General features: G+C 36.8%; 2 protein-coding genes across 2 annotated transcripts; both read left to right on the top strand.

Annotated features, from left to right (window-relative positions):
* The first annotated feature begins 1,100 nt into the window (after positions 1-1,100).
* LOC131480113 (cTAGE family member 2-like) lies at positions 1,101-6,539 on the top strand. The gene is made up of 3 exons (XM_058662570.1): positions 1,101-1,195; positions 3,156-3,240; positions 6,312-6,539. Exons 1-3 carry the CDS (start codon positions 1,109-1,111, stop codon positions 6,452-6,454), a joined length of 315 nt encoding a protein of 104 aa, XP_058518553.1. The 5' UTR covers positions 1,101-1,108; the 3' UTR covers positions 6,455-6,539.
* A 5,223-nt stretch (positions 6,540-11,762) lies between these two features.
* Positions 11,763-18,524, top strand: LOC131480017 (cTAGE family member 9-like). Its single transcript, XM_058662330.1, has 4 exons — positions 11,763-12,019; positions 12,270-12,330; positions 13,582-13,617; positions 18,465-18,524. Exons 1-4 carry the CDS (start codon positions 11,898-11,900, stop codon positions 18,522-18,524), a joined length of 279 nt encoding a protein of 92 aa, XP_058518313.1. The 5' UTR covers positions 11,763-11,897.
* Positions 18,525-18,812: the final 288 nt, after the last annotated feature.

Here is an 18,812-nt window from a genome sequence, read left to right as displayed (position 1 = left end):
GCTGGATGGAAAACAAGCCTGCCAGGATTAGAACCCATGCCCATATGGGATCCAGGCACATGCAAGGCAAGGAATTTAATTTCAGGAATTTAATTTTAATTTCAGCTGTTTTGGACTTACTTTTATTTGAAAGGCATATTTACAAGAGAGAAATGTAGTGATAGAGAGAAAAAGAGATCTTCCCCTGTCTGGTTGACTCCCCAAATGGCTGCAATAGCTGGAGCTTCTTCTGGGTCTTCCATATGGGTTCAAGGTCCCAAGAATATAAGCCATCCCAGACTGCTCTTCCAGGATATAAATAGGGAGCTGGATCAGAAGTGGAGCCACCAGTACTTGATTGGATACCCCGAGGGGATGCAGGTCTTTCAGGTGGAGGCCTGACTGGCTGTGGCACAGCACCGGCCCCAGTATTCATTTTATTTTGCCTGTTAGCCATCATCTGATTCTTTTGTACTTTTATAGAAAAGATTTTTTGGGGGTGTGATTGTATAGTATATGTTTCAATGAAGAGACAGTTTGACAGAGAAATTTAATGTTTATTGTTTGATAGTAAAGTTATGAAGTGTTTGTGGATGTTTCTTTCATATATATATATGGGCAATTTCATGAATTTATACCTTTTTTGACTTATCTACGTAGTCTCTTTTTTCAGTCTAATTTTGTTACTTTTAAATAAAGGATTTTCTTTCTAGGACATGCAAAATCACAGAATGTCAGAGGGATAGAGGGAAATGGAGAGAGATGAGTGTTTCCAACCATTTTATAGAAAAAATCATACGATTAAAAATTTGCATGGATTTTAAAGAATTTTTAGTGACAAACTTATCCCTAGTCATTTTACATGAACTTTATAAAGTACCTGTGTTTTTGTCTCAGAAAACTTTTTATTTTATGTATGTATGTAAATCAGTTAAAGAATACTTAAGCCTATTATTTTACACTACGCCAATTTGAAAATTCTTTGCAATAGGAGTCATCTTCTTTCCTTTTTGATGTCTGTTATTGACATACCAGCCTTGTAAATGCATCTGTTTACAAACATGTATGATGAATTGCATTTTTGTTGTGATTTCAGCTTATTCGAGAGGCTGAAATATAGAAAGAAGAGATGAATGAACTTAAACAGAAAATGATATTTATATACACTGAAATACCGGCAGACCAACCTATCAATGATAATGAAAATCACGTTGAGGTAAATGGCTCTACTGATATTGCATAGAATTGTATCTTATCTTAGAAACTTAAAAACTTTGTTTTCCAAACAAAATAAAATGAAACAAATCACTGCTATGGCAAATTATGAATTAGATTGCTAGGCTGGAATCTTGACAATATTCTTAGTATCATATAGCTTGCCCTCTGCACCCACAAATTCCACAGCTATAGATTCAACAAACTGTGCATCAGATCTATTTGAAAAAAAAGTATTGTGTCTGACAGATTCTTTTTCTTGTCCTTATTCTCTAAATATATAATGGTATCACTATTTCCATAACAGAGTTACTAAGTATCATTAGCAGAATAGAACTGATTAAAATATAGGTATGTATAGACTGTATGTGAATAGTGCACTATTGTGCGTAAGAGACTTGAGCATCTGTGGATTTTTACATTTGTGAGTTAGAAGGATGGTCCTTGAACTCTTCTTTTTATGGATGCCATGTGAGAAATGTACTGTTTAACTTTTTCTCTAAGCTCAAAGATTGAAAGACCTTGAAATACATGTTAGACAGAATAATGAGATACTATCCTAGCACTGTGTGCAAAGCTGTACACCTTTTTGTTTGGTGCCTCAAATTCTAAAAAGTGTGAGGCAACTGAAGGATGGAAATTGTAAAGCAGAATAGATTTAAGTGGGGTTTTCCAGAGAAATATACGACTCAGTCATGAGATATTTTTGTCACAGTGCTAGAAAATTTTTCTGTATTCAAAGAAAAAACTACCCAATGCTGGGAAACTTCTCATGTTCTAATTTGAATACTCTTTAAGAATGTATTTTAACTCAGTTGAACTCCTCACTTATGTTTTCTTTTTAATACATTAAAATTTGTAATCTTTATATCACAGATTGGTCATTATATAAAATATATACTTTATGTTAATGATCACTATTATTTGTAGCAGATAATCGTCTCATACAACATTTTGCCATTTTAAAATATGGATTTAGCAAGAATGAACCATTATAAAATGTTTCATTAAGAATCACTAGTTTTGGTTTTATCTTATAGAGCTTAATAGCCACGACGGCCTTGCCTGGACCTTGTTGTAGCCAGCAGCGAGGAACTCCATCTGAATGTCCAATCAAGATGGCAGGGATGCTTCTACTTGCACCACCTGTTGGTGCGGCGTTTAGGGGTGAATATGGTCATGGAGGAGAACTAAGAAGAAGTTGGAATCAGGAGATGGAGTCAGGATGGGAACCCAGGCATTCAGATGAGAATACGGGCATCTCAGTGGACATCTTAACTACTGTGCCAAATACCTACTGTGGGTAGATTTATTTAAAAACTGCAATTGTACATCCATAAGAAATACATTTGGGCTGGTATTGTGGTACTGTAGGTGAAGCCACCACATGCATTAGTGTTGTGGGCTAAGGAGTTGATTTACATTCCTTAAGCTGAGCACTCAGGAATCCGGCCTAGGGCAGTAGCACCTAGCCTTTGCAGAGTCATTGGCGTCCTATTGTCCTGTTGATGGGCTTGGGGGAAAGAGGAGATAATATGGTAATAAAGAGGCTTGTGGAGAGACGGCTCGGGGAGACGGCTCCCAGCACTTGTAACACCATCATGGTCTCCGTGTGTCAGTGCTTTTCGCTCGGACATTCGCTGTGCCTACTATGCTGGCTCAGCTAGCTGCGACACATTAGCATCTCATAGCTCCTTGGTAATGTACTTGGAAAGGCAACAGAAAGATGAGCCAGTTACTTGAACCTCTGCCACCCATGTGAGAGAGCCAGATGGAGGTCCTGGCTCCTGGCTTAAGAATGTTGTGGTAATTTGAGTAGCAAACCCATGAATGGAAGAGCGTTGACCATCAAATAAAGAAGTAAATCAATCTTAAGAGGAAAGAAATAATAAATACACTAGTGTAAGTCATTACCCTCTGTCTTTTTTTTTTTTTTTTTTATCACTGAACACGTTCTAAAGGTGGAAAATTGCTCTGCCATCCTTGGAGAAGAGATAACCAATGATGACAGTGTGGGACAAGACATGATGAGTGACTCAGAAAATGGTGCCCCCTTAGGTATTAAGTCAGGATTCATCTTTTGATAAAATTATGGCTACTTTTTTGGTTGTTCCGCCTCCAGTTCTTGTTTTTGATACACTGTGCTTTAGCATGTCTGTAACACAGTGTCAATGTCTCCCTTTACATTTACCTTCAGCTGGCACACCCTCAGTCAATCCCTTCAACGCCTTTGATAGACTTGTAGTCTCCTTCCCTACTGTTCTCCTCACAGCTGATACATGTCTTCCTTATAGCAGTTTAAAAAAATCTTACTGTAATCATTTCAGTGCTTGTTTTTCTATTACAGGCTAAACAAATGGATAGGTGACAAGTTCAAAATATGAGTGCTGCATTGAGCACTAATTCATAGCTCATGATTTTTATTAAGTTAAATCATTACACTGCTTTGGAGCATCACAATAATTTTTACCATTACCCATTGCAGTCTGCACCTGCCAAAAATTAGGTTACCTGAAGCCATTCACTGTGTTCTCAAACCAATTCTGATGACTTTGTTATTTTTCTTTAAGTGACAGCTAGGGGCTGGCATTGTGGCACAGTGTTTTAAGGTGCCACCTGCAATGCTGGCATCAATATGAATACTTGAGTCCTGCCTGCCATACTTCCTCTCCAGCTTCCTGCTAATGTAGCTAGAAAGACAGTGGGAAATGGAAGATGAAAGCACCTGTGTCCCTGATGCCCACAAGGAAGACCTGGAAAGAGCTCTGCGTTCCTGGATGCTGTTTGTCCCAGCCCTGGCTGTTGATGTGTTAGGGATGTGAAGCAGCAGAAGAAAGTTTGGTCTCTGTCTCTGGTTCTCCTTTACTCTCCCTCACTCTGTATAACTCGGCCTTTCCAAGAAATACATCTTAGAAAATATTTTATTTTGAAATTGTTACAGATTTATAGGAAAATTAAAAGTAATATAGACAGATCTCATGTTCCTTAAAACCAGTTTCCTTCCTACTTTATGCTTCCCCCTCCCACGAACTACAGCACAAGTAATAAATACATTCATGAAGAAAGATGTGATTTTTACATTATGAAGGATTTATGTATTTATTCATTTACTGAAAATGAACAATGACAGACAAAAGAAGAGATAGATATTGAGAGATCCTTTATTACTGATTCAGTCCCCAAATGCCCATATCAGCTGGGGTTGGACCAGACGGAAGACTGGGAATTGATCCATGTCTCCTAAGTGGTTGGCCAGAACCCAAGAATTTGACCTTTCATCTGTTGACTCCCTGGTACATTAACAGGAAACCGGACTGGAAGTGGAAAGTGTACTTAAAATGGTGTGTGTGTGTGTGTGTGTGTGTGAGAGAGAGAGAGAGAGAGAGAGAGAGAGAGAACCAGATATAGCAATATTATGGCAAGATAAAATTGCTTCTCATAGTAAGCTTATTTAGTAAGGGGAATATTGCAAGATTTTAGGCTTGAAACTGACTTGTTCTGAATCTCACATTTATTATGTCCTTTTTTCCTGTAAGTGTACAACTTATAAAAAAGCTGAATTTATGTTTGAGGCAAAGAAAGAGGTTAACAAAAATAATTAAAAATAAAGCAATATTTATAACATTTCTTTTATAGTCAGTTTCAAGTTTGAAGTTGGGTTTAAAAAAGCATCTCATTTAAAAAATTTTAAATTACAGCATTTATATTTAGTAAAGTATAGAAGGAAATATTTGTCAATAATGATCATTTTTGAATAGAGAAATATGGGCAGTTTATAATCTAATGTCTGTATTTTCAAAATTCTACAATAAATGAGCCATATCTGTAATAATGAAACACTGTTTTAGAAATAATACTCGGGCCCGGTGTGGTGGCCTAGTGGCTAAAGTCCTCACCTTGAACGCGCCGGGATCCCATATGGGTGCCCGTTCTAATCTTGGCAGCTGCACTTCCCATCCAGCTCCCAGTTTGTGGCCTGGGAGAACAGTTGAAGATGGTCCAAAGCCTTGGGATCCTGCATCTGTGTGGGAGACCTAGAAGAGGCTCCTGGCTCTTGGCTTCAGATCAGCTCAGCTCCAGCCATTGCAGCCACTTGGGGAGTGAATCAATGGATGGAGGGTGCCCTGTCTCCCTTCCTCCCAAAGTATCTGACTTTTCAATAAAAATAAATAAATCTTAAAAAAAGAAATAATATTCAGCATCAGTTTAATAAATGTTTTTAGCAGTGGCATAAGTAGCTTAACTTTTAAAATGGGTTGCAAAAGTTTTAAAAAAGTACAGATACACATAGTTTTGTGTGTATTCAATCATTTATTTTTAAGATATTTACTTAAAAATGCCTTGCATTCCCATTTAAATAAGTAGTGAATATTTTAGAATAGTTATATCCCATTACATGTAATTACTAAAATTTGTGACTTATTAATATGATTTTGTATTTTTCTTTTCATTAAGTTTGTGGTAGTGATTCATGCCACATTTGGGAAACTATATCTTTCCTTCATTCCGTCATTAAATAATACACTAATTTTGAAGCATGAAGATTATTAAAATCGTTAGTTTTCATTTTCATAATTTATTGTAGGTGAATTAGCAGTTGAAGCTAGATTAAAATTTATACTTTTCTCTCAGGCATAGTTTGGATTCAGTCTGGAGGACATCTGAGTATTTATTAGCCAAAAGGTCTAAATTTCTTGTATGACTTATAACCCATATTACTTTAAGCCTTGAAATTAATGCTGAGTAGAACTATAATACTATTGAGAGGCAAATTCTTTACTGGATAAAGTGGATATTACTGTTTGTTATGGAAATAGTTTAAGGGAATATTGAAATAAAATACTTTTAAAAGCCTTTTTTTTCCCTTAATGGATTTTAGCTTCTAGGTTGAGTAATAGATGCTAGACTGAATGGAAGTTTTTGAGAATTGTATATGAAAATATGAAACAATATTTAAAATGTAGATCTAGATCTTTAAACTGTTGAAAAGCATTAGATATTATATTGTTGGATCCATTTTAATTTTGTTATTAACTTATTAATTTGGTAACTTTTGTCCTCAGATGTTAGTGTGTAACTTAAACTATTCCTTTGTTACAACCTAAAATTTCCTTTAGAACATATTGAAAATCATCAGACTGAACAAATACCTTTGAAGTCAGAAAGGACACAATTTGGAAGTGAAGTTGGAACACATCTGCAGGAAGTCCCAATAATGACTGAAATGTATCAAGGAAATGACATTACGCTTTGCAGGTGATAAAAATCATATTGCCAGCTCCATTGGATGACAAGTAAAATAGCCTTTGAAAGCAGAGTCATATAATGCATGTTCAAATTTCTGTGATTACTGAATGTTCCTAATTTATGATTAGATTTGCTCATTCATTTTTCAGGGTGGAATACGTACACCCATTGGAAAGGCTGAAATTCTACCATCTGCAACAAAATGGTCCCAAAGCATAGACCATTATTCTCAGTACCAAAAGAACCATGTGTTCTGATATAAGGCAACTTTCATGCAGCATAGAAGTTAAATAGAGATATATGGAGGCGTGTGTGTGTATATATATAGATTCCCTCTGATGAACTGTGGAATGGAGAGTAGCGTATTGGGAAGTGAAGTTCCATTGCGCTATGTGTCTCTACTGAATAAAAGAACTCTCAATGAAAGCAGTTAAATATACGTTGATAATAGGATGCTGTACTTTCTACCATTGTCTATACCTACAACGCGTGATACATTTAAATTGCAGAGTGTTGGAGGTGCAATTGTTGCTGAAGGGCCTGTTGTAGTAATATGGGGGAAGTGTTTTATATATATATACATAACTTAAAAATATTATTTGAACGTAAGACAGTTTCTTTAAGAAAGAAACTGGGGCAGATAACAAAGAAAGTGTTGAAAGTACTATTGGAAGTTTTGAACTAGTTCACAAAATCTTGTGTAATTTCTAGGAAGTGGCTATTCAGTATGTGATTGCCTTAAACTACATGATACTTGAGACTACGTCAGGGAATCTGAGCATGTCTGGTTTCAGTATCCCTTATACATATCTCCAATGTATGGAGTATCTCATTTAGAAAGTTTTAAATGACAGTTAAAAATTTTTAAATCCTTTATACATAACTCCAATATATGGAAAACTGATTCCTGTACCCTGTGCAAATTGCTCCTATGGAAGTATTCCTTGCCTTATTAACTAAGAGGAGTTAATTTGCCTAGTTGATCAGGGTGACTTCCTAAGCCATTGCTGACTTCTGTTTTGTTATATCCTGTATTGATAGGCATTTTATGGCTTTATTTAAAATACTGGTAGGGTTTGCTGTTCACTGCAACACTGCTCCAGCATTGCTGCCACTTCCCTTTGTCCAGAGGGTCTCCAGGTACCCCCTGAGAACTGCCTGACCCCCTTTTTTTCCCCTGTAATCTGTCTCTTGTACTTCACCCTAATGGTTCTCTGTCATCGAACACTAATTTTTCTGTCAGCTGGTCAGGTAGTCAGGATGTTTGTTGGCTGCTGCCACCTTGTGGGTGACAGGTGCTTTCACTCTCCTGGGTACTCACCTTTTCTTCGGTGGGGCAGATATGGGGCTGGTATAGATTAGATAGATCTGACAGTGGAGTGGCTATTCAGAGTATTCTAGCTGGTGAAGGTCCCCCACCGCCTTGTGCTTTTGCGGCCTCTGCCTGCCAGTGCCTTGAGTGGGAGTGGTCCAGCTCCTGCCACACTGTGTGTAATCAGCAACTAGCCTTTCTAAGCTCCGAGGGCACTACATCTTCTCCCAATTGTGATGGGCCAGTGATGGCAAGTTTTGTGCTTTTGTTCTCACACACCCACTGCCACCAGCCGGGCAGTTCACTTTGTTGCAGCAATACTCTTTTTTACTCCTGGAGTCTGCCCTCCCATTTCTGGGTTGCCAAGAGAAGCCTTAGTCTCGAGAGAGACCTTTATCGCCTAGGAGCCTCAAGTCTCTGTTTTGGGTGATTAGGTGTCTCTCTGAGTGGCCCTGGTCCAATAGAGCATTCGTGTGGGAATAGGCTCAGATTCCACCACATGAGCCTTTGAATAGTGACTCACCAGTTCCTCCTTTTATTTGTTTCTTTGTCTGTGACAGTGTTTACCCTAGATGCTGCCTGTTTCCACCGGTTCAAGTTGCCATTCGCTGTTTAGGAGTTATTTTGCATTCCTCGATGTCTTATTGTCCCCTGCCTTGATTCCGCCAACTCCAGGGAGTTTCAGATGACTTTTCCAGTAATTCTGCTCTTCCTGGTCTCTACTCTTCCAATTTTTGTCCCTATTTCTGCATGCACTTAGCTACACCAACCTCTATGGTAGGCCACCTTCCAAGACTCCGATCATTAACTTTCAAATTTTAAGTATAATTTCCTGAAATCAGCAAGCCAAATCACAGCATTTTTATTCATTCTGTAATTACATTTGACAGCTTTCTTATAGTCATTTTTTCTTTTTTGTGTGTGTTTTTATTTTTATGAATTTTCTTGCCACACCTCTGCTTTCTCCCTCCAAGTCTTCCTCCCATCAATTTCCTCCATATTATTACAGTAGTACAGTCCTTCAGCAACAATTGCTTGTCAACATTCTACGTTTTAATATAGATATCCGTATCTATTCTCAAGATAAATTTATTGACTAAGCTCTCCTTTTGTTTGACTGTATTGATACTGCAGCATATCTTCATTGTATAACTCTTCCTATGTGTATACACACATGTATATGTATGTATATGCATACATCATATTTATGTGTGTGTGTGTGTATATATATATATATCTGGTTTTACCTGTTTATCTGCTTAGTGTTTTACCTGAAAGTTGCTTTATATCAGAGAAGACATGTTATTTTCCCTTTTGGGACTGGCTTAATTCACTGGGTATGATGGTCAACTGTTGCAAATGATAGAATGTTGCAAATGATAGAATCCCTTCCTTAATGGCTCTATTGTACCCCTGAGGTAAATGTAGCAGAGTTTTCTTACTCATCCCTCTTTCAGTGGGAGTCTGTATTGTTTCAATGTCTTTGCTATCATAGATTCTGGTGCTATATATAGGGAGGCAGGTTGATTTGCCATGTACAGATATCACTTCATTTGGATATATTCATAGGAATGGGACACCTTGGACATATGGTAGATCAATATTCAGTTGTCTGAGCACTCTTCACACTTTCATAGTAGGTATACTATTCTGTGATTCTACCAACAATGGGGCAGCTTATTTTTTTCTCCTTATACTCAGCAGCAAGCATTGCTAGTAGATTGCTGCCAATGCAGGAGCCTCGTTTTGGTCTCCCAGCTAGGTGGCAGGCATACAAATATGACAATCATTGTTACTTATCTCAGTGTATTTCAAAGGAGGTTATCACAAGTGAAGCATGTGGGACATGATCCAGCATCTATAGAGGGTGCTGGTGTTGCAGGTGTCTCCTTAAAAGGCCACAACACTGCTGAATCCCTCTTTCATGATTTGTACTTTATAGAGTGGAACCAGCACAAATAATAAATGTATTCAATGTATTTGGAACCTGATAGGGAACATTAATGTTCTGTTGAATTTAGGATGTTGGTAGTTATTTGGCTCATTCAGTGTCCAGTTGTAACACCTCAACTCCAGCTTTGGATTCAATTCAAAATTTAAAAATGTATATTCATCATGGACTTCTGAACATATGCAGTTCTTCAGGATATCAAATAAGATTAAACTTGGCAAAATGCATCAGCTGAAGGATGGCTGCCATGATTCAGTTAGTAAAACATGGAGTAAGTTCATCTTATTAGGCTCACGTGAGAAAATTGAGTTGGATGTTAAATTAGGTGAAAGAAATATTTTTACTGTATCATGAAAACATTAAAGTATGTTGTTGATTAATGAATTTTAAAGAGTGCTGATTTAAAATTTCTAAACAGGAAATGGTGCTTTTTGTTGTTTTATAAAGGTGATCCTGACTGTGTTTTTTCAGTGTGATTTCACACACACACACAAATTGGATTGTTATGAATTGATCCTAATAGTAATGTGTCATTCTTGCCCATAAACTATTTCCTAATGGGATTCAATGGATGTTGCTGCTGCTAGTAATTCTTAATGTGCAAATACAATCAATAGTATAGGTAAAATGTTAATTTTAAATTCTTGAAAACATACTGTATTTTAGCTTCGTTGATTTTGTGAATGCTGGCTAGCTATTTCTCATTACCAGTTTGACGCTTTAGTAACACATTTCCAAATTTAATATTGGAGAGAGTGAAATGGAAGAACGTAATAGGTGTGCTGCTTTAAATATTTGAAGTAAGAAACAATCATGTATTGGCCATATCATCAGGGTTTCTTTTGCATTAATACTTTAATAGGCCCTTTCACAATCAAGGAGAGTGTACACAGACCTCATCTCTAGAGGGACAGGTGTCAAAGGATTTCTGACTGTCTGCACCTTATGCAGTCTTTAAAAACATTCTCCTCTCCTATCCATGGTCATTATAGTTTCCAGTACTTCCAAATGTGGTGGCTTTATTTCCCTTAATGCTAGCACAACACCTGATATAGCGAAATGCTTCCTAAGTGGCATTTAATATGGTATGAGGAATATAAAACATTTACTGAGCCCCTGAGTTCTATAGTTAATTCACTAAAGGTTATAAAGTTTCAGAGTCATCTATTTCAGATTTCAAATATTACGTCAATCAAGATGGATAGTGTAGTATCAAAGAACCACTATCCGTGAGCCCTGCAACCGGATCAAATCACAGTCACATATTGCATGCTGTTGTTTGGGTCAGACAGTGTATGTGATAGTGGTCCCAAACGTTTGTATTACCTGGTGACATGATAAGTATACTAGTTTAAGTATATTTTCAGAATTTATCCTTGTTGTTCAGTGACACAATACTTGACTTCGTTTCTCTGTTTCATTTACATTTTTAGTCAACAGGAATTTTAGAACCCTCTGTATCCCTGTTCAGTCCTTAAGATCAGGCTTTAAGACATTTTCTGGTGCAGTCTAAGGGCTCCATAAGTACTTCTCACTGCAAGCAGTATGCACACTAATAGAAATAGGCAGCACTGATTATACTACTAGCCAAATTTACTTTGGGTGTAATATAATTTTGTTTCTTTCTGATCTGACCTGGAAGTCTAGTCAAGATTTTAAAAACTGATTTGGAAATGATTTGTTCACTTACTTATTTGAACATCAGCATTAGAGAAAGGGAGGGGGATCTTGCATCTGCTGGTTGATTCTTCAGACACCTACAACACCCAGGGCTGTGCCTGGCAGAGGAGCTGCATGTGGGATTCCCACATCGTTAACCACCAATCAAAAATGACTGGAACACAATTTATTGTGGCTGACTCCAGTGTAACAAATATAATGCTGCTTTATATAGGAGTCTGGATAAATATTATATATATGTGTAATTTCATTTTTTTTACATTTTAAATCTTATTTCTGTGCCAAATTCATACACAAAACTCTGGAAACTGTTGTGATAGCAAGATTATTTTCAGGGGTGTTGCTTTGAAATTTGAGTTTGTAATGTTAATTCTGTATCAGAAATGCTTGCATATTAGTTTTCATGTTGTGTTTGCAGTGATAATTATGGATATTTTTATGGGAGGTTCCAGTTTTGATACAGTTAAAAACATATAAGTCTTTTCTGTATGACATGCCTTGAATATATTATAAATGTTCACTTTTGCTTTAAGGTACCTGATGGTCGAGGAATACTACCAGCTTGATCAAAAGGCTGATGTTTCACTTGTGGATGAAGATTGCAGCTATAGAACAAAAGAAATCTTGATTTATAGGTATTAAATGCCTTTTCTCTTGTTGCTGTAACATGTCTAAAATTAATTTTTATTTTTAAAGGAATGCGTAAATAGTAGTAATATTAACATCAGTGAAAGAAAAAAACTAGAATCTCTCATTTAATTCTTACAATGTGCCTTTATTAAGTCAATTTTATCAGGAATCCTTTTGGTGTTTTAATTAATATTTTCAAATAATTTGTTCCTGTAATTACGTATCAATAGTAGAATAATTACTGTTTCTTCATAGAAAGAGAGTTGAAGATCTTGAACAAGAATTGGATAGAACCATTTGTAATTCTCAAAGACTGGTATGTGTGTGTGTGTGTGTGTGTGCATCCATTCATTCATACAGTTTTTTATATTAGTGTGTTTATATGAATTGAAAGGGAAATGGAATACATTGACAAAAGCCTTTCTTTTGCATTTAGAGGTATTTTAACATTTTCAGGGATTCAAATAATGTGAGATAAAAAAAATCTTAGAGTTAGATCTTCTTGGAAAATGAAACACATTGCACTAAATAAAAGAAAGATTTTAAAAACATCAATGGGGTCTCATATTAAACCAGGATAGTTATCTATGAAAAAGACATCTGTTTTTTTATTTTTTTTATTATATTTTTTTTTATTAATTATTTTGCATTATGTGACAGTTTCATAGGCTCTGGGAATCCCTCCACCCTTCCCTCTCCCCTCCCCCCTGGTGGATTCCTCCACCTTGATGCAGTATTACAGTTCAAGTTCAATCAAGATTCTTTCCTTGCAAACATATACCAAGCATAGAGTCCAGCTACTTATTGTCCAGATGGGTTGAACAGTTTCTTGGGGAGACCATTTCTGGTCCGAAGTTAGAGCTGGTAGAATATCATCACAGTCAATTAAGAGTCCCAATATAACATCAACAGCAATTTGCAATATTATGGAATTGACATGGTTTTGAGTAGCCAGTATGTTAAAAAAAAAAAAAAAAAGCAAGTCCTAACCACAACCTTTGATTAGCTCATTGACATTTCAATTTTAGTTTATATACAGGACCTGCTGCTATCTACCTTAAAATGGCTATAAGGTACCATTCAGCTGTCTCGTGTCTATTTCATTTTAGTATTTAGCCATTTGTTGTGTTGAAGTATAATTTTGCTGATCTTGGCAGGTTTTAAGATAATCTAGACTGGCTTGTAACTCTAACAAGATATTTGTCAACATTTAAGGTGCAGAACATTTTTTGGGGGGGTGGTGTGCAGGAAAATCCTCAACACCATGGTGAGGAGTAACTAATCTTTGTGTCCCACCCAGCAAGGCATGAGCCAATCCACGCCAGCAAAGACATCTGTTTTTATGGACGATTATTCCAAGAGAACATAAAGTAGAAGTTTTCCGTTTAAAGTTGTTAATTACCTTTACATGTAAAGCACAATAGATATTATGTCCATCGAGTTTTACATTAGAGGTGTTTATGACTTTGGAGTTGCTTGATGTATTTTTTTCATTTGTCAGTTATTTCCAATGTTTATGATACATGTACTTCTTATAAGAAACACTTAATTTTTTTTTGTTTTCTAGATACTTTCTTATGAGAAAGAAGCACACATCAATTGGGTAAGTTTCAGAATGCCTTAAATATTTTGTCTGCCTTTAATTAAATTTTGCTTTTCTGTCAAGAACCTGGGCATGAAAATTGATGGAAAAAAGAGCTATGTTAAAAAAAAGTTGGTAAAGTTATGTTCCTCTGATAAATAATACATTGTTACATTATGGTTATTCATTCAGTCTACTTTCAGCACAATACTACTTCAGAAAGAACTTGTATTCTCCTGGGGGGTTCAAGGAACTTGGTACATATGCTTGTGTTTATACATTTACATTTTGGGACACTGGATTGCCCCTTGTTATCTAGAAGAACCAGAAAGGTCTCTGAGCCATTTTATTCATTTGTCAAACAATGGGATTGGAAAAAGAGCTAACTAAAGCCCTTTCTAGTTCTAAAATTGAGGGTTCTGTTAAGTGATTCTCAGTATTGGTACAAATTAAGAAAAGGAGCATCTGGGGAACTAGTTGTGCTGCAGAGGAACTGCATGATGAGGAAGTGAAGTGGCTGTAAACGTTGAGCATTTAGAAGGAAGAGCAGAGATAGAGCTGTTGACAGTAGCTGTCCACTGGGGAGTGCCTGGGAGGTAGAGGCATCATGCCCTGTAGTTAAATGTGTTGCATCTGAAATCAGCCTGTCTTGGTTGTATGCTCTCTTTATGACAATTCCCTGTTTTTCTTACCTATAAAGTAGAGATACTAATAGTACTCATTTATTGGTTTATTGTGACAATTAAGTAATTATGGATGGTTGTCAAGTGCTTGACATGATTAGGCATACGTAGAGTCTGGTGTTACCATTGTTGTTACTGTGAAGACTTGTAGATGTTAGGCATCTCTGAGTGGAGCATAGCATGAGAGTGGTATATATTTATTTACATTGTCCTGGCCCAGTTACACCAGTTGTTAGATTTTGGAGATAAAGCAGAGGTCTTGAGCTCATTTGTTAATGTCCTCACATAAATAACTACAACAACCAATGTTCAGATGATGCAGAAAGGTGCCATAAAGTCATTGGTTAGAGACTTGTTTATTAGCACTCTTAGACATAGATACACACATATACCAATACACGTGCATGCACACACACACACACACATATACATACACACACATACTTTTGAAAACTTTGTAATGTTTATATACTGAATTGACAGGTGGAGGGAGGGATAGAGACAATTAACCTTCCATCAGATGGTACATATTTTTAAGGATTTATTTACTTTTACGTATTGGATGAGGTCAGCTTAGGCAATTGTGGACAGTTGGGGGCTGATTAAGTAGACAGAAGTGCTGTGGTCATTTTTAAATGTTTTTAAAAAGTGTATCTTCCACATAGTTAATGTATTTCATATTTGTCAAATATATGGTTTTAAGAACATGATAAAGTTCCCCTTTACCTTCTTTCATACATTGCTCATCCTTTCTTATTTTTCTTTCATTTTTTTTATTTTCCTTAAAAGTGCAAAATTTCCCTTTCTTGAAATAAATAATTCAATATATATTAAGTAGCAAAATTACTATTCACGAGGAGTTTAGACAAAGGTAATAAATATTTGTTCAATAATATATTATTATTTCTGTTATCATGTATGTTTGTGGGATATTGCCCCTGGATCTCCACCTGCCGAGCTCATGCAGGAGGCTATAGGCACATGGCACACCATGTCCTTGGCTGAGAGTCCAATCTGGCATGTTCGTTGGACATGCAGCAAGAGTGATGGGCTGCATCCCAGTCTCTCCTCTCTGCCCCTTTAATGAACTGTGCTAGGACTTCCTTTATAAAGAACTCTAGGAAGTCAAATGTTTCATTCTGATTTTCAGCAGGTAAGGAGTTTGACCTGAGACACAGCTAGCTTTCTGCGCTTCCTGACCTTCAACTTTATCGGATGGTTCAGAGAGACAGACATTTCTAGTAGCCTGTCACAGTGTTGTGGTTGGGTGGAAGTATTGTCAGGACCACCTTTCTGCCTGCCCCTTTTCCTACCCTTTACAAGCGTGTGACTTCTTTCAAATAAACCAACATCCCCTACTATCAGTTTGTCTCCATTGTTTCTGCTGCAGAGGATCACTGTGACCTCACTCTTTAGTGATCTCAGGGCCTGCTGAACAGAAGACCCCCGAGATTAGTTACCCCATAAAGTGAAAACCTGAAGGTTCTCCATTTGCATGCATTTTGTTGTGAAAGATATTTAATACTTTTTTTTTTGGCCTGAGTAGTATTCGTGTGTGTGTGTGTGTGTGTGTGTGTGTGTGTGTGTGTGTGTGTATGAGAGAAAGAAAATGTTTTAAAGTTATTTGAGGGCCAGGGATATAACCATTGAGTAAATTCTCACCTTGCATGCCACAGGATTCCGTAAGGGTGACGGCTACTGTCCTACTTGTTACATTTCCCATCTAGCTCCCTGCTTGTGGCCAGGGTTAACAAGGGAGTAAGTCCAAAACCTTTAGGATTATATGCCCATGTGGGAGAGCTGAAGGAGACTCCTGGCTCCTGACTTTGGAGGAGCTCAGATTAGGCAGTTGTGGACAGTTGGGGACTGAATGAGTGGACAGAAGAACTTTCTTCTGTCCGCTCATTCACTCCTTCCAATAAAAATAAATGAATCTTGGGCCCAGCGTGGTGGCCTAGTAGCTAAAGTCCTCACCTTGAAAGCGCCTGCATCCCATATGGGTGCCTGTTCTAATCCCTGTAGCTCACTTCCCATCTAGCTCCCTGCTTGTGGCCTGGAAGGCAGTCTAGGATGGCCCGAAGCCTTGTCTTCTTGCAACCATGTGGGAGACCTGGAGGAAGTTCCTGGCTCCTGGCTTCAGACCGGCACAGCACTGGCCATTGTGGTCTCTTGGGGAGTGAATCATTGGATGGAAGATCTTCCTCTCTGTCTCTCTTCCTCTCTGTATATCTGACTTTGCAAGAAGAATAAATAAATCATTTTTAAAAAGATAATGAATCTTCAAAACATTATTTGAGTAAGAATTGCCAGGGGGAGAAGAAAAAGGATAAACAGAGACAGACAGCCCTGCACACAATTGCTTTTGTCCTGAGAACCTGCAATGATTATGGCTGGGCTGTGGCTGAAGCTGAGAGCTTGGAATTTAGTCTGTATCTCTCATGTAGATGGCCAGGGATCCAAATACTCCATTACCACTACTTCAGAGTGCATGATCAGGAATCCAGGAGAAGGAGACAGAGCCATAAATTGAACCCAAGTACTCTAAAGTGGGACATGGCTGTCTTTACTGGCAGCTTGCCTTCAAGGCCCCACAGCAGCCCTTACTGTGATCATTCTTTGTGTCTTTACCCTGAGAGAGTTTCAAGTTCCATTAGTGAGTGAATTCACTTTTTCCTCAGCAGACCTCTTAGAATGCTTTGTAGATGTGAGGGCTCAGTGTTTGAACACAGTGTTTTGGAGTATAACGTAGTCATTGGCAGAAATCGTCATTTGTCTTAACCTTTGAGAATAAGTTGTAGACTGTAAAAGAGGTGGGCAGTTTATGTGGCAGTAAAGATGCTGCTTAGGTACCTGGTCCTCTGTTGGGCTGCCTGATTTAAGTCCAGGCTCCTCTGCTTCTTATCCAGCTTCCTCCAATGTGCATTTTAGGCCAGAGCAGCTGATGATGGAAGAACTGGTCCCTGACACCTATATGGGAGACCCAGATTGAATTCTGGGTTCTTCTTTAGCCTGGCCTGTCTCTGGCTGTGTGGCAGATGAGTAATGAATAAATTTACGGAAAAAATCTCAGACTCCTTGTCTTTCATAATAAAATAAATAATCTCAAGAATTTGTAATTAGTTTATAGAGATTTATTTTTTGTACATACCCTTAATATTACTAGCTTATTACCTGTTACTCAATTTTGTCTTCTATTTAACAAGCTTAAGTGTTAAAGTACCGAAAAGCATTTGGAAACAATGTGTTTCCACATTGTTAATAGTTTAATAACTGATGTGTTAGTATGTTTTGGTACAATTATTTAGTAAAAATTGATGACATTATTACATCCTGGAAAAATTTTTACACATGCACTATTTTTTGAACGCAAGGTCTACAAATAAGTAAGGTATGATTTTTATAAATATTTATGTGACCTATTCTTTGTCTACTGCTCTTTTTAGCATGTACTTAAATTTTAGGTAAATATAAGTTTGATATTATATTTCCTTTAATTTGTGAAAAGCTGTATTATTATGTTGTTCCTTTAACTTGTGGAAAACCATAGACCTAGTAACAGTACCTACATTTATATGAACAAGCTAGTAAATCTTGGTTTTTTTGTTTCATTTTGTTTTGTTTTTGGACATCGCTACCTTCCACAAAAATGCATGTAATCTGAGTTTCCTGTGAATAATGTACTTTGAGTTTTAGCCTTTTATCAATATAAATGTAATATGATTTATAGAATTCTGTGAGCTTCATTGAAGTCCAGCAGACATTGATCATATCAGTTATAGAAAAAGGTGTGTTTTTTACCAGCAAGCTGTGAAAGTGTTTTAGACCTTTATGGTTTCACAGAATTGCAGTGTGTTTTCTCTAGAGATGATTGCCTTGAGGTAACTGGCCAAATTTTCCAAGCTCTTTGACTCTATGTCTTTTTCCTTTTGCTTGAAGCTTGCATCCTTTTACATAGTCCTTAGTTTATTACTTGGACAATCAAACAATTATTGATCTTACATAAGAGCACATTTGTTGGCAGGTCATTTGCTTACCTGAAACTCATTTATTTTTTCAATGATTTCTTAAATTCAATGTTAAAATACTTAGAACTTGTTAAAATTATATGTGCATTGGCTGATATATTTCTGCTTATTTTCATTTAAATTTGCATAGATATTTTAATAATATTTTGTCATCTTTAAGTGGGAAGCTTATACTGCTGAAAGAAACCTCAATGACCTAAAGAAAAAAAATGACTTCTGATATGCAAATGTGAGTATTTTGGTGTTAACATTTTAAAAGTTTATTGTATTGTTATTTTATTAATTAGGTAATTCTGTCATAAGGACATGTAGCAAATTTTCCATTGAATCTGGCATATTTCATTGTGAAGTATCTACTAGTGTTTTTCCATCTGAAATACTTAGGTTCCTGAACTATTACTTGGAGGAAACTTATGTGATATATCTGTATAAAATTTTGTTTTTCACATTTTCATATTGATATGGTCCTGAATCAGCAGCTTGTGTCGGGTTACTGATTTGGAAACCA

The sequence above is a fragment of the Ochotona princeps genome, chromosome 4 (assembly GCF_030435755.1).
Source record: "Ochotona princeps isolate mOchPri1 chromosome 4, mOchPri1.hap1, whole genome shotgun sequence".
NCBI lineage: Eukaryota > Metazoa > Chordata > Mammalia > Lagomorpha > Ochotonidae > Ochotona > Ochotona princeps.
The sequence above is the reverse complement of the archived record's forward strand: the minus strand, read 5'-3'. Positions and strand labels throughout refer to the sequence as shown.